This window comes from Geotrypetes seraphini, chromosome 5 (assembly GCF_902459505.1).
Source record: "Geotrypetes seraphini chromosome 5, aGeoSer1.1, whole genome shotgun sequence".
Classification (NCBI taxonomy): Eukaryota; Metazoa; Chordata; class Amphibia; order Gymnophiona; family Dermophiidae; genus Geotrypetes; species Geotrypetes seraphini.
Window position 1 is genome coordinate 155,552,407 of NC_047088.1, and position 16,954 is coordinate 155,569,360.

General features: G+C 38.3%; 1 protein-coding gene across 2 annotated transcripts in view; it reads right to left on the minus strand.

Moving 5' to 3' along the window:
• KCTD18 (potassium channel tetramerization domain containing 18) overlaps positions 1–16,954 on the minus strand; it is a 57,290-nt gene that overhangs the window by 15,251 nt on the left and 25,085 nt on the right. For both annotated transcript variants that reach the window (XM_033945092.1, XM_033945091.1), the window contains exons 4-6: positions 15,474–15,667; positions 8,676–8,770; positions 5,760–5,862 (exon numbers count right to left, since the gene is read on the minus strand). In XM_033945092.1, the coding sequence (XP_033800983.1) occupies positions 5,760–5,862; positions 8,676–8,770; positions 15,474–15,667 (392 nt within the window). The remainder of the gene's footprint in view (positions 1–5,759; positions 5,863–8,675; positions 8,771–15,473; positions 15,668–16,954) is intronic.

The window sequence follows — 16,954 nt, forward strand, 5'->3', positions numbered from 1 at the left end:
TCCAAAAATTCTACAATTAGACTTGAAACAACCAATTGAAATTGAAAGGGCGCATAGAATCCCAATTAAAAATTTAGAAAATAAAAACAGACCAAGACCAATCATTTTCAAAATGTTGAGATACCAACAAACACTAGAGATACTAAATGCTGCAAAAAAAGATAAAAACTTAAATTATAAAGGATCAAGATTATGGTTTTTACCAGACTTCGCCAAAAACACAGCAACTAAAAGGAAAAGACTACTAGATATGAGACCTCTACTCAAAGAAAAAGGATTTAAATATGGTCTATACTACCCGGCGAAAATGAGAGTGTCATCTGGAGACAAGTCCTTATATTTTGAGGATCCCGATAAACTAAAAGAGTTTCTCTCTAAACCAGAACCTATGATATATTAACATAATATATTAAGATGGTTTTGAAGACTCTATGAAAAATTAGAAAATATAACATATCGAAATATTTGAAGAAATGGAGGAAAACAATACAAAGAAAAGACAATAATATTTATATGAAAGAAAGAACAGAATATAGGAAAATTATTAAATAATACACTGCATATATGTTTAAAATAATTATATGTTGAAATCATAATACTAAGGAAATACAAATTAACATATTGTTAAATGGAAAATGATACATTAATAAAATGTTATGGAAAATGATTAAATAAATATAAAAGATCAATATAGATAGATAGAAGGGAAATTTGTTTAAACAATTGAATATTGATTGCCTAGAATGGGGAGAATGTTAGGATTACAGTTCCAATGTGTATCCTTAAGCAGCCAATGTATTGGGTGGGAAAGGGAGGGATAAGGAGAATATTTATTAGAATAATTAAGGGAGATTCATTAGGGTTAAATATGTGTGTCATGAAGAAAATTTTTTGGATATTAAATATGAAAGAGGAGAGGAAGAATAAGATAATGAAAAGTATTAAAATATATAATGTCTTTTAAAATATATTCTATCAATGTCAATGGCCTGAATCACGTAATTAAAAGGAAAAAAATATTAACATTTTTAAAAAAACAAAATGCAGATATTTACTGTCTGCAAGAGACCCATCTTAATATGAAGGAATCACAGAAATTATCAGGTGGATGGATAAAAGAATGTTTTTTTGCTCCAGCAGTGGGTAAAAAAGCAGGGGTTGCAATCCTTATAAATAAAAAATGTATGGCCAATATAAAGGTAAAAAATTCAGATCCACATGGAAGATGGATACATATCGATATAGGTATGGGAAATGATACCCTGACGTTATTTAATATATATGCCCCTAATTCGAATCAATCAGAATTTTTCAAAAAGCTACAAAATATGTTATTACCACTGGCTGCCTCTAATTTAGTGGTGGCTGGAGATTTTAATGCTGTAATGGATCCATTATTGGATAAAAAACCAGGTAAAAATATTAAATCTTTAGGTCTAGATAATTTAGTTCGATCATGTGATTTGAAAGATATATGGCGTATTCTTCATTTTAATGATCAGGAGTATTCATTTTGTTCACAGGTTCATAAATCATTTTCAAGAATAGATTATATTTTTGTTTCAACAAATAAAGTGCAACAAGTGATTAAAGCCTCCATTGATCCTATTATCATTTCGGATCATGCGGGAATATGGATAGAATTACAATTAGATCAATTAGAAAATAATAGACCTCTTTGGAGATTTGATAATGCATTGCTTGTGGATTACAAATTTTTGGAAAATTTTAAAACACAAATTAATGAATTTTTTCAAATAAATTTAGTGGAAGATACATCTATAGAGAATGTATGGGATGCATTTAAAGCAACTATGAGGGGTAATATCATATCATATTCAGCTTTTATTAGGAAACAAATTAAAAAACAATATATAGAATTAGAAAAAGAAATAAAAATATTAGAAGCTAAATTGATAAGTAAATGGGAATATGAAACTTTGCAAGCTCTTTTGAAAGTAAAAGGTAAATATAATGAATTAACTTCAAAAATGATAAGAAAAGATTTGTTTTCCAAACAAACGGTGTATTATGGAAATTCTAATAAGGCGGGAAAATTATTAGCAAATTATCTTAAGGCAAAAAAAAGGAGAACTAATATTAATGGAATAAAAGATGATAATGGTATAATAACAAATCAAACAAATATAATATTAAAACAATTTTTAAATTTTTATAAGGATCTATATTCTTCCGAACCTTATTTGGAGAAACAAAAAGATGGAAAAAAATTTTTAGATTTAATAAATGGACCTAAGATTCCTGATCATATAAAACGAAGTTTAGAAGAACCTATATCATTAAAAGAATTAGAAACAGCATTGAGATCTCTTAGAGTTGGATCCGCTCCAGGTGGTGATGGTTACACAGTAGAATTTTATAAAACATTTCAAAATATCCTCTCCCCACATTTATTAAAATTATATCAGACACAACTTATAAAAGGTAATATAAAAGGTACTATGGCTGAATCAATAATAATTGTTTTGCCTAAGCCAAATAAAGATCCTACTTTGGTTTCAAACTACAGGCCTATATCTTTGATAAACGTTGATAATAAACTTTTGGCGAAAATTTTGGCTTTGAGATTAGCCAAAGCTCTCCCACATATTATAGATATGCATCAAACGGGTTTCGTTGCTAAAAGACATTCCTCCAATAACTCTAGACTATTATTTCACATGCTAAACTTATAAAAAAAAATGGATGAACCGGCATTTACAGTTTCATTAGATGCTGAGAAAGCATTTGATAGGGTAGAATGGAATTTTATGTATCAGGCTTTAGAATGGTTTGGTATAGGTTCTGGATTTATACAAATGGTAAAAACATTGTATAGCTTCCCGATTGCAAGATTAAATATTAATAATAAGATATCTGATGGTTTTCAATTGCAGAGGGGAGTTAGACAAGGTTGTCCTTTATCTCCTTTGTTATTTGATGTTGTATTAGAACCCTTATTGTTAGCAATACAGCAAACGAGGGAGATACAAGGAATTCCATATTCAGATATGGAATATAAAATTTCGGCTTATGCTGATGATATTTTGCTTTATTTGAGAAATCCAGAGTCTACCTTATCTTCTTTATTGGAATTAATTGATAAGTTTGGCAAATTTTCAGGTTATAAAATTAATTGGAATGAATCTGAAATTATACCCTTGAATGTTTACTGTGTAAAAGGATTATTTGATATTTTTCCATTCATATGGAAAGAAGAAGGATTTAAATATCTAGGCATTCAAGTTAAAAAAACAATTGAAGATACTGTAAAAGAAAATGAAAAATATGTATTAAAAAAAGTAACGGAGTTATGTGAACAATGGAACCCATTACATATATCTTGGTGGGGCAGAGTTCAAACTATTAAAATGATGATGTTGCCTGTGGTTTGCTACCAAATGAGTATGATACCTATTTATTTTCAGGGGTCCTTTTATAAGAAGCTTAATAGAATTTTAACAAAATTTCTTTGGCTTGGTAAAACACCTAGAATAGCTTTAGTAACCTTACAAAAATCAATTAAGGAGGGAGGGGTAAATTTTCCAAATTTCTATAGGTACCATCAAGCCTATATTCTACGTCAGGGTATGTATTGGATCCTCCCAGAACTTATAGATAATGCACCAGATTGGTTATATTTGGAATGGCGCCTTATGTTTCCCCTAAATTTAGTTCATTTACCAAGTATTAATATACCTAAAAGATACAGAGAAAATAAAATAATAATGGATACTTGGAAAACATTGAGATTTATTGATAAATTAACACCCATCCCAATATATAAATCAACTAATCAATCCATATGGATAAACTCCAAGATCAAAGTAGGCGGAGCTCAAATCCTTTGGAAGAACTGGATTATTGCAGGAATTAGATCTCTAGATGATATTATTTCAGAAGGTAAACTGCTGGATTTTTCACAATTGCAACATAGATTTGGTCTTAATAAAACACAAAGTTTTAAATGGTTGCAATTGAAGCAGGCCATTCAGGTTGGGTTCCCTGAATGGAAATCATTAAACAATCAATATAGTTTAAAGTTCTTATGCTTTAAAGCAGACTTCCTAGGACATCAAGCCGCATTGTGGTATAAATTAATATCTGGATATTTGAATAAAAAACCAAAAAATGGTCTAAGAGACATTTGGAGCATTGAGATTGGACATCAAATTAATGCATCTCAATGGCCACTAATTTGGTCTTGGAGAATGGGATGTACAGTGTCAGCGTCTATGAGACAAACATGGTTCTTTTTATTACATAGAGCTTTTTGGACCCCTACTCGTTTACAAAAACTAGACAGTTCTAAGTCTAATAGATGCTGGCACTGTAATCTAGAACCAGGGACATTAGATCATCTATTATATCATTGTCCTTATATTAAAATATTTTGGAATTCAATTTGGCCACAAATTAATAAATTAATGGAAAATCATATTGCAATATCATATGATACAATTTTATTTGGAACAATGATGAGAAAAAAAAGTCAAATTTCACCAGAAAATAATAAACTTTTATTAATTATGACAGGGGTTGCCATTCAACATATAACTAACAATTGGAAAAATTACAACAACCTAAATTACACATTTTGGTGGAATACAATATGCCATGTTTTTAAAATGGAAAGAACAATAGCAATACAAAAGGGGACATATAATAAATTTATAAAAATATGGGGGCCATTGACAAAATACTGTAATGATTAAATAATAGAATACTTTTTCTTCTTTTCTTCTTTTAGAGATTTTTTTTTTTTATGACACACATATAGGGGGGGTAAGGAAAACAATTTATATATAATATATTATAATATATGATACAAAATGTAACAAATGATAAAAAAATAATAGAAGGGTGGGGGGAGGGAAAATGAATAAAATTTATCCAGAATATATTGTATTAGATATAAATATGTTATTGAATAATTATCAATTGTATTCTAATATGTTGTATACTTTTATAAAATTTGAAAATATTATATTAAAGCAATAAAAGGGTGGGGGGAGGGTGAAGGGGAAAATCAAATTCAGACATACATTGTGTTAGATATAAAAGTGATACCATGCATTTATCAAATGTATTTTATTATTATGTACACTTTTTGTAAAATTTGAAAATAAAAATATAATGGAAAAAAAAAAAAAAAAAAAAGAATCATATACCCGCTCCACTTTTAATGTTTATCTTGATGATAGTCTGGTGGACTAGTTTGTCTTTGTTTGTGGTTTCGGTCTTTATCTGCCATCATTTTCTATGGGCCCCTTTTATCAAGCTGCGCTAGAGGTTTTCAGCATGAGCTGACGCGGTAAATACTCCGACACTCATCGAATTCCTCAGTGTCGGAGCATTTACCTTGCCGGCTCATGCTAAAAACCTCTAGCACAGCTTGATAAAAAGGGGGATATGTTTGCAATCCCAGTTTACAGTATTTTGTACATCATATGCATAACTGGAGGCCCCACACATGTTGCATCCCTTATATAATTTAGTTGTGTTGTTACAGAATAGTGCTTAGGCGCCCTGCTGAAACTTTCACATGTAAATGTAAAGTGCTAAAATTCCATACATTTATGTATGCAAGGGAACGTAAATGCAAGCACCTAAAATCTAGAATTGCCATTAATGAATCAATCATATTCCATTAAACAAGCCTAATTTGATTTAAAACACAAAAATAAAAAAAACACTCTCTGCAAAGTGTCTGAGGAGCTGACTTTTTGGATGCCAGCTGTAGTAGTAAAATCCAGTACCTGTTGCGTACAGGTGGCAAATGATCCAGACTTCCTTGCAAAGACCGTTCCTCCAGAGTCCAACATTCTATCAGCTCCTGGGGTACTCGCCAATAGCTGACACCTATAGGCCCAAGAGTAGTAATAAATTGGAGTATTGTGTATAAATTAACAGAAATGTTTACTGAAAATATAGCATAAAATATTATATTTTATGAAGATATTGAGACTGTTTTATGTCATATGTATGTATGTTTTAATATTACGATTGTATTTTATGAGCTGCTTAGATTTAAGCAGGTAAGAAATTTTTACATAAATAATAGTTTGGCGTCATATTATACACAAATCTTGATTCACGTGAACATTCTGGTCCAGATTCTGTAACCGGTGCCGTTGTTGGCACCTGCCTTAAAAGCAGCTGTCAATCGTGTGTCAATCACGCAAATGGCACCAGGTACAGAATTGTGCCTCTGGCAAAAGTAGACACTGGAAATGTAGGCCAGGGTTTTCCAGGCCTACATTTCTGGCTTTTACCTTTGATATGAATTGCGTCTCTGTAGGCGATTTAGGCTATCTAATGCCACTTCTGGCGTTAGCCATGTCCACAGTGGCATTAAGCAGCCTTAAGTGCCTACGAGGCATGATTCCAGCACTGATTTTTTAAGAAGCCATAGGCGCCTTAAACTCAGTTAAATACACCATTTAAACAGTTTTTTTTTTTTGTTTGTTTTTTTACTGAGCTTGGGTGCCTATTGGCGCTGGTTAGAGAATCCGAGCCTCTGTGCTAGATGCACTAAAGGGTTTCTCCTATTTTAGGTTCATTTTTGCCCGTTCCTGCAGTTTTCCTGCTGTTGCTGCAGGTTAATTGTGGAAAATGGGCACCATATTATCCTCTATTCCAGAGCTCAGGGTGAACATGTGGCAAAGTATCTCATGTAGACTCTACAGACAGAGGGTAGTCATTGGCCTGGAATCTGTGAATACCAGGAGAAGTGCTGCCTTGCAAAAAAGAGGATTGAGAAGCAATCCCAGAAAATAGGAATGTGTCTGGAGCAGAAAATAGGAATGTGTCTGGAGCCAGGGAGAGAAGAGCAGGGAAATGATCCATGCATGTGATCAATAGGAAGTTACAAATTGAAGATCAGTTAAACCTACCAAAGAAATCGCACCTGTAAAGGAGAGTGAGAAGCAGTGAAGAGATGGGTGAGCTAAACCTGCACTGAATAGCTGGGAAAAATAGAAGTCTGGGTCAAGGAGAACTGAGAAGCAAAAGGAGAAAAAATTCAAAAGTGCAGAGGAAGTAGGTAGGGAGGAAAAGGAGGGGCAAGGAAGAAAATGAAATTAGGGGAAAGTGAAAAAAAAAAATTGAAAGAAAAAGATGATGGGCTGAGGGGCTGGTTGGAGAAAAGTGCTGTAGATGGCCTGAATTATTTTTTATTTATTCAGTTTTGTATACCATTCTCCCAGGGGAGCTCAGAATGGTTTACATGCATTTATTCAGGTACTCAAGCAGTTTTCCCTCTCTGTCCCAGTGGGCTCACAATCTAACGTACCTGGGGCAATGGGGGGATTAAGTGACTTGCCCAGGGTCACAAGGAGCAGCGTGGGTTTGAACCCACAACCTCAGGGTACTGAGGCTGTAGCTTAAACCACTGCGCCACACTCTCCCCTATTTGAGAGAGAGTATGATGCTGATAAGCTGTGATGGGGAAAAGTGTGGTAGGGTCCTAGCTTTTGATTTGTCCACATTACCTGCCCTGCTCTCGACATTTAGGTACAGGCTGATCATTCACTACCAGAAGTGGAGACTTAGAGGAGACATGATAGAAACCTTCAAGATCCTGAAGGGCATAGAAAAAGTAGACAGGGACAGATTTTTCCAATTATGGGGAATCACAAGTACAAGGGGGCATTCGGAGAAATTGAAAGGGGACAGGTTTAGAACAAACGCTAGGAAGTTCTTTTTCACCCAGAGGGTGGTGGATACATGGAACGCGCTTCCGGAGGCTGTGATAGGCAGGAGCACACTACAGGGCTTCAAAGAAGGTTTGGATAGGTTCCTAGAGGACAAAGGGATTGAGGGGTACAGATAGGAGTAGAGGTAGGTTATAGGAATAGGAGTAAGAGGTAAGTTATAGAAATAGTCAGGGACCACTGCTCAGGCAATAGGCCTGATGGGCCGCCGCGGGAGCGGACCGCGGGTGAGATGGACCTCTGGTCTGCCTCAGCGGAGGCAACTTCTTATGTTCTTATGTATGTTGTTTTTCATTATTGGGTGAGGAGAAATTTGTTGTGAGTTTTGAGTTTAGCACACTCAATCATTTTCAAAGATTGGCTCCTATGAATCTTGCTTATGTTCCAAATGAATAATCAAGCTTCCAAGGGCCAGAAAAGAGCACAGAGGGTCAGGCTCTGGTCCCAGGGGCATAGGTTGGACAAGCCTGATCTACAGCCTGCCCGGAAGCAGCCTCCTCAACCTACATGGCTGCATGTCTGCACGATCTGCTGCAGCCAGAGAAACGCTGAAGAGCTAAGGGAACCTATAAAAGGAGAATGAAGCGAGCTCTGAGCTGTTATCCTTTGGTTCCATCTGGTGACAGGGGGACATAACCCATTTGTCTAGACCAGGGGTAGGCAATTCCGGTCCTCGAGAGCCACAGGCAGGTCAAGTTTTCAGGATATCCACAATAAATATGCATGAGAAAGATTTGCATCTCAAGGAGGTATTGCATGCAAAACCATCTCATACATATTCATTGTGGATATCATGAAAACCTGACCTGTCTGTGGCTCTCGAGGACCAAAATTCTGGTCTAGACTGATCTGGACAGACCACAAAGAAATGAGCAAGGTTCACGTAATTTCAGTATCACTGTTCTTACTCTTCCTGTTCACTTCAGTGGTGTTTGCTTCTAGAAGAACAAAATACAATACCTTTCCCTTCCCAGATATCAAAGGCATCCATCATCTTTATTAATTCAGCTGGAGAATAATAGCTCCAAATATACTGGACATTATTTCCTGCCACTCTGACAACATGAAAAACAAAATTAAAAAGGAAAGCAAATTCAGTTCATCAAAATATTCATAAATCTTCCACAATTATTACAATATACAAATTCCACAAAAACTTTAAGCCTGATATTTAATGATGCTTCTAAACTAAGGGCTCCTTTTACGAAAGTGCACTAGGGTTTTTAGTGCACGCACAAAATTACCTAATCTACCGCCTCCTAAAAAGGAGGCGGTAGTGGCTAGCGTGCTTGGGAATTTAACGTGCGCTATTGCGTGCGTTAAGGCCCCAGCACACCTTTGAGCCCTAAGAGTTCCCTTCTAAATTGGTCTCTCTAAAAATGGATGAGAGCCTAAATTTTTCACTTAACTCCTAAATTTAGGAACATAAAAGAGGGTGGCACCCGCACCCACCTTCCTCCTGAAACACCTCACCCTACAGGACAAACTCCGCTTTTCACACAGAACACTACTGTTCACATTTCCTTCCCCCAAAGGATGCAAATTCAAAAGTTTCCTCAACAGGACACTCTCCTTTCAAGCAGGGATCTGAAACACCTTAAGTGACCTAATCCTGAACTCACTAACATACCATTCAATCAAAAAAATCACTAAAAACCCACCTATTTGACAGATTTATCTGACCCTTCAATTCTGCTTAACACCTACCATGCCTTAACACATCCCTTCCCCCTTTTCTCCCAGTCACCTATCTATCTATCCCTCCCAAATCTAATTGATGTAACTTCGTTGTCCTTACAGCTCCACTTGTAGTATTCCGTCTTGAACTGAAAGGTATGATGGGATAAAAATAAAGCTATTATTATATAGGTATAGAAAAAAACTTAAGAGCTTGGCACTAATTTTCTGCACTAGGCTCATAAGGGAAAATTAGGTATTTACCTTGATAGTCTTCTTTTTAGTAAATAAGATCATTCTTGAACCTTTGGGTTGTGTATCTCTGATCGTGAGAACTGGTGTAAACAGCCTCATTTACATTTTTTTTCTGCTCTGCCTCCCTTCATTCTGGGCTGTCCTGTAACCCCTCAGTTCATATCAAAACATATGGTCAGCCCTAGAGAATAAAACATTTAATACCAACTGTCTTCATTGGAAAGGGAGGTACATTTGGTAACCTGCACCACCAGGGAATCCACTTTCAGTGGAACAAAGAGCTGGTTTAATTCAGTATCCACTGGATAGAACTTTGCTATGGATTTGGCCAAAGGGACCCCTCAGGAACTTTCCAATGGTCCATTAGCATTTTTGTAATGTCTTGATGAGAGGGAAAATAGGTGGTCTATGCTTTTGTACTGCTCAGAAGTGAGTACTGTGTAGTAGAGGACTGCGGAGTCTCTGTCTTTAATTCTTGGAGGGATTTCGTGATCACCTCCAAAAGCGCTGAAGGCTTAAACAGCTTGGTACAGTCAGATCCTCTCCGAGATCAAAGGCCTCCAACCAGATCCGAATTCAGCCCCCCTAGAGATGGAGGAGCATCTCCTGCTACAGAGGACCCTAACTAGGAAAGTAAAGGAATTGAAATAGAGCCTTCTTTGTCCTCAGACTAGACCTCTGTCTTGCACATGGCGCTGTTGCTGGGGAATTGCACTCTTTTTTTTTTTTTTTGGGGGGGGGTGGAATCCCCGGTTCCAGCATGGCCATGATCCCCGAGGTCCTTATTAATCATGTATGCTTCAAATATCACATTAATGAATTCGGGGGAAACCCCCGTTCAGGACTTTCAGATGGCCGCTGTGGACACTCACAAGCTTCTTTCTGGGATTTTGCAGCAGCAGCAATGCTGTGCTTTGTTGGGAATACATGTGGTGGTCCCCAACTTAAACCTGGACTTTTTTCCTGGCCCTAACACCCCACGAGGGACTAGAGAAGGCCAAGCCAGGGCTTCCACCCCCCCCCCCCTTAGGCACCAGGCGGCACGTGGGACATGGACAATTCTCAGACGGCTATCAGCACAAATCTGGAATGAATCCAAGGTATCCTGCTGGGCTGAGTCCAGCACACTTATTTCTGAGCAAAATTGAGGTGTTTTGAGGCAGATAGAGGGTTTTATTTTCAAATCTTGAAATCCGAGATGGCCCCCATGGCGTGATTTTAGCGCCAAAAATGTCCCGGAAGAGTTACACTGGGGTCCAAAAACTAGCGATTTTGTGATTTTAGAAGTAAGGGATCCTGACTGATTTTAACCCCCTCCCTTCTGTTTTTCAGGCTATTAGCCTGTTACTCACTGTGCCATGATTTGTGTTGAGAGCTGCCAAGTGCTGAAGCTGAAGACAGCTTACAGGGAGAACGTCTGCCTCAACAAGCCTAGAATCTGGACTGCTTGTCTCTTCAGACTGCCTCTCGGGCCTAATGAACTGGCCAGAAACCTCAACCACCACAGGACCTCGTGCATGCAGATGGAGGGAGGAAAACAGTCAGCCCTGACCTTGAAAAACTGCCACGATGTTAACTCAGCCTGCACTCAAGCCCACTGCGGATGAAACCTGGGGTAAGCCTTGCTCCCAAGGGAACAGTCCCTAAGCCCCCAAACCGTTCATGCAGGCTGTCCAAGTGGGTGCACTGCAAGGCAATCTGCCCCTTGGAAGTAGACCCTCAACCTTAGAGTGTGCGCTTTCCTGTAGCTAGAGATGCCCCAAGATTGGAATGCTCTGCAGCACTGAAAAGCCTCACAAACAGTAAGCAAAAACCAAATTTGATTGAAAAATAAACATGAGTAGAAAAGAGAGGCTCCTACCATCTCGCATTTAGAGAGACAACTGAGGAATTGGAGGACAGCCCAGAGGGATGGTAGGCAGAGCAAAAGAATGCTAATGAGACTCTCTACAAGAATTCTCACAAGAAGGGATTGACTACCTGAAGGTAGAGAATGACATGGGGACAAATTTCTCCCCGTCCCCACAGGAACTCATTTTCCCGTCCCATCCTCATGAGTTCTTTTCCTGTCCCTGCTCCATTCCTGCAAGCTCCGCCTTCATCTGCACAAGCCTCAAACACTTTTAAATCATAAGTGTTTGAGGCATGTGTGGTTAAGGCAAAGCCAAGGACAAAACTCGAAGGGGATGGGGAAATTGAGTTCCTGCAGGGACAGGGACAAATTTGTCCCTGTGTCATTCTCTACCCAAAGGTTCTGTCGCACTAGAAATTGTGATTTCAGAAAGCTGCTATTTACAGATGTATCACAAGAACACAACATTTAAGGCACTGTGGCTTACATGAAGTATGGGCGGCCCAAAAATTTACAAATGCATTTCCCATCTTCACATAGCACAAAAAGGCAAAACACAGCACAAATGCCCTATGAAATATGGATCTATTTTGCTCTATCCAGATCCTAGGTGGAATTGTTTTATTTTTGTTTGTACTTATATTTTTGGTTTTACCTCTAGCACTTCTTTTTTGATGGTGCCCCTGGTCCATCCCCCATTTTAACACAGGGAATAAAAAATTCCCCAACTGGGTCTTCCTCCAGCTTAAAGGCATATACAGATAATAAAAAGTGCTTGTTTCACCCAGCGATTTACAAGAAAGGTTAAATTCTCAATTTTATTTATTTTTGAGGCACAGAAACACAGAGGCTCTCTTTTACTAAGCTGCAGTAGAGGTTTCTACCGTAGCCCATAGTACTAAATGTTCCGACGCTGTTCCAAAGTTCATAGGAATATTCTGAGTGTCGGAGCATTTTGCACTCTGGGCTGCGATAGAAACCTCTACCGCTGTTTAGTAAAAGTAGGGGAGAAATTGCAGCCTCACTATTTGATTGGCAAAATTAAACATGCAAGTTTGTCAAAACGGAATCAGCTAGACGTGTAAGCTACAAAATTGCCATTTCCATTTATCACATTGAAAATATCAACATACTACTGCTTTTTGTGCATATGTACATTTGTAAGATGCCTGATTTTACTGTATGTACCAGCAAATATAGTACACATACACTCTAGCAGAGCCTTTTGTAAAATACCTCCATAACTGATCAAGTCCTGACCTGGATGGCTCAAATTCCCATCTCAATATGCCATATAAAATTGAGTATTTATTGTCCTGTATACTGCACATGACAAAGCTATGGCCATGAGTTTCCACTTATTCCACTATTAACAGTACTCTATACTACCATATATACTTGAATCTGATCTGAATATAAATCAAGGTAACCTTTTTTTCTCTCAACAAAGGGGGGGAAGTTTGATTTGAGTATAAACCAAGGGCTTATATTCAAGTATAGGTATTGGTGGTCCAGTGGTGAGCCGGGACAGGAGCAATCCCTACCTTTCCCTGTACCAGCCAGCTCTGCACCCCACCCCCTCCTAACCCATTGCAAGCCTCCCCCAGGCTTGCCTTGAGTCCTGGTAATCCAAGACAGGAGCAACCCCTCCTATGTCCTGTCCCGGCCAGCTCATGGCAGCCATTTCCTTTAGCAGCTCTACAAGGGGCAGGAGACAGGAGGACCACCAGGCCTCAAAGCAAGCCCAGGGGAGGCCTGCAATGGGGCAGGGAGGGGGCAGGGGGTGCAGAGCAAGCCAGGACAGAACTTGATAGGGGGTCGCTCTTATCCTAGCTCACTGATAGACCACCAGGGCTCAAGGCAAGTCTGGAGGAGGCCTGCAACAGGTCCAGGAGGGGAGTGGGGGTACATATCTGGGGATGACTCCAATATAAACCAAGACCCCCATTTTTGGACCCAAAAATCTCGATTTATATTCGTCTATATGGTAGTTTACTTATTATGTGAATCTTATCACTCTACAAATAAACACAAATATATTTTTCTCAGATTTCCTGTTTGATGACTGTAGAAGATGCTTACCACAAGGACAGAGAAGGAAGATAAGCTGATTCTAACTATGGCCGGCCCATGTTAGGCAAAACTGATAGCAAGCTGGCTCAGGGTTTATTTATTTAAATAAAGCCAGTGACAAATATATTGGGTTAGTCCAATAAATAGATATGCCCTGGAAAAATAATGACAGCATTATTTTGCCATAAATAACACAACTTCCAATATGCAGGCTGCAATATTCACTTTGTATAATAATGAAGTGCTTTGCATGCATTTGCATTTCATTATTATGCCACCTGTGCTGCATAAAATAACATCAGTTTGTTTTATTAAGCTGCAGTAAGTGCAAGATGCCTTACCACAGCTTAAAAGGGCTTACCGTGGTAAAAACCCAATTGCATGCAGAAAACACACACTAAAACATTTTCTTTTTTCTGAGAGGGCATATCTAGGGGCAGAGAGTGGATGCGAGTGCTAAAGTTAGCACAGACACATTACTGTGTGCTGATTAGAGCAGGATTAGTGTGTGAGCAATGGCTGCTAATTTTTGATAATGGCTGCATGCTAATGACAGCATTAGTACATGCTTTCCTCCAGCACAATAGCTTCAATAAGGTCAACCACTCTCAAATACTTTCAAAAGAAAGTTATAATGCTGCTTTATAGGGCAATGGTCAGACAACACTTAGAATACTGTGTCCAACATTGGTCTCCCAACCTAAAGAAGGATATAAAACTGCTGGAGAGGGTGCAGAGACGAGCAACGAAGCTAATAAAAGGTATGGAGAACTTGGAATACGAGGAACAACTTAAGAGACTGGGATTTTTCTCCCTTGAGAACAGGAGACTGTGAGGGGATATGATCCAGACTTTCAAAATACTGAAAGGAATCGACAAAATAGAGCAGGAAAAAAATTATTTACAATGTCCAATGTGACACGGACAAAAGGATATGGACTGAAGCTAAGGGGGAACAAGTCCAAGACAAATATCAGGAAGTTCTTTTTTTTTTAATTTCTTTATTCTTTTTCAAACTTACATCAAGTGCACAAAAAGAACAACATGAAATACTATCATATAACACTTGAACATCATACATTATATTCTTTCTATACAATCATTAAAACTATCATTCCTTCAAAATTTCAAAATAAAATATCAGGAAGTTCTGCTTCACACAACGAGTTTTGGACACCTGGAATGCTCTCCCAAAGGAGGTTATTGCGGAATCCACCGTTCTAGGATTTAAAAGCAAACTAGATGCTTTAAAATCCTTATGAGAGGCATAGAGGGATATAGGTGACTAAAATTACGCCAGGTGTACACCTGGCTGGGTCTCCACGTGTGCGGATCGCCGGACTTGATGGACCAAAGGTCTGATCCGGAGATGGCAGTTCTTATGTAAGTTCATATTTTATCAATCAAAGATAGGAAGGAGTTGACCTCAACGGCTACATCTGTATCTTTGAATGATAAAATATGAACTTTATTGATTTTTTGAAAGTATTTGAGAGTGCTTGACCTTATTGAAGCTAATCTGCTGGAGAAAATCAAGAATTTTGAATACTTGCTAAGAATTCTTCTTGAAATAAGGAATACAGAAGTGAGGACTATTTGCAGAATATTGAAATATCTTGCTTGATTTATATTGTGAATAGCATTAGTGCATGGCCATTAATTCAGAAAATTGGCTATTTTCCAGCTGCAGAAAAAATGGCCATAGCACATTGGGGAAAAAAACGTGATGGCACATTAAGTCCAGTTTTTGTCGCAACTTAGAACAAGTACCCTATTCAGAGGCAAGTATCACACTCTATTTTATACTTGTCTTGCTGGCTTTGGAAGCTACCATGGCTTCTGAAAGAATAAAGAAAGGTTGCATAATGCTGAAATATTGCTTCCTCTATTGCATGGCTCACCTTTTGTAAATATTTTTACTATGAATTTTTCCTCCTAACAGTTTACTAATAGCCTCAATGCCATCAGCTCTAGTGGCATACACACCAATAATTTTACTCTCACAACTTGCACCACTTGTGGTGAGATAGTGCAGGACCCAAACAGTAGGTTTGGTGCACAGTAAATTGTAGGAATCACAGAAGTCCGACAAAACCTAAGAAACCAAAATATAAAAAAGTTGCATGTGAGATAAGGAACTCTTTCAGATTTCACAATTATAATAAAATAATTTAACACACTCTAAAGATTTTCTTTTTTAACCTAACAGAACATTTTGACTTCCATCTCAATTTAATTCAGAACTAGCCCAGCTCTACTGGGCTAAAACTCCTTAAGACTTCATACATAACTACCTGAATTTTTCCATTATTTTAAATTCCTTCCCAACGCAGTTTAGTCCAACCAGCCAGTGAGGTACCACTGTTGAAAAACTGGCCCACAAAACATAATCTGGAAGACCAATATTTCTTTACATTTTTCTAATTGAAGCTTGCTCTTTGGCAGGTCTAAATTAAAGAGATAAATTATCTATTTAGCAGCTGATTATCACAGCTAAACAGATTTCCTGTGCCACCTTTATCCTTCCTCTAACCCAACCCTTTTTCTGTAGATAAAATGTGTCCATTTAGGGCTAGATTCACTTACCTGCCCAATCATGTCTGATCTGTGAGCGATCTGTGGCAGGCTGACGAATTCTCAAAGTGTCCTCATGCAAATGGGGGCGATTCTTGGCATGCACCCCCCTTTCCCCCCACCGACTGCACAGATCGCTGGAGAGTGACTCTTAAGCATGTGTAGACCATCTTCCTTGACTGTAGATGGTCTGCGCATGTGCTGGCCCTTCGTGCTCGACAGAGCTGGAAACTTTTTTTACTTTACTTTTTTTAACTTCACGAGCCTGTGGTTTTAACCCGCTTTAAACCCACGGGTTAAAACCACGGGCTCGCACTGCGGGGATGAAAAGGAGAGTCAAGGCAGTAAGTGGGTCAGCAAGCAGGAGAGTCGGGGCAGAGAGCGGGGCGGCCAGCAAGAGTCGGTGCAGAGAGAATGGGTCGGCAAACAGGAGAATTGGGGCAGCATTGGGCAGAGAGCGGGGCGGCCAGCACAGTGACTGAAAGGTTTTGCCAACCACCCTTCTATTTCATCTGCTCTTTCTTGGCTAGTTTATTATTTCCTTAACAATGGAGTGCCTGGAACCAGCTGTTGAATTCATGAAGCAAGCTCTGAGGGGTTAACTGCCTGTTTTAGCTGCAACAAGGAAACAAGAAGTTCTGGAGGAGAAAAATGAAGTTTTTCTTTTGTACATTGCTGTAGCAATATAGGAAGCAATATCAGAATATAATGGAAATGGCTTCTGGAAGCTGTGCTCAAATGCATCATTGACCTTTTAGCATAAAGCTGAGTCTATCTCTGCCTGGTTAATAAAGAGTCGGGGAAGAGA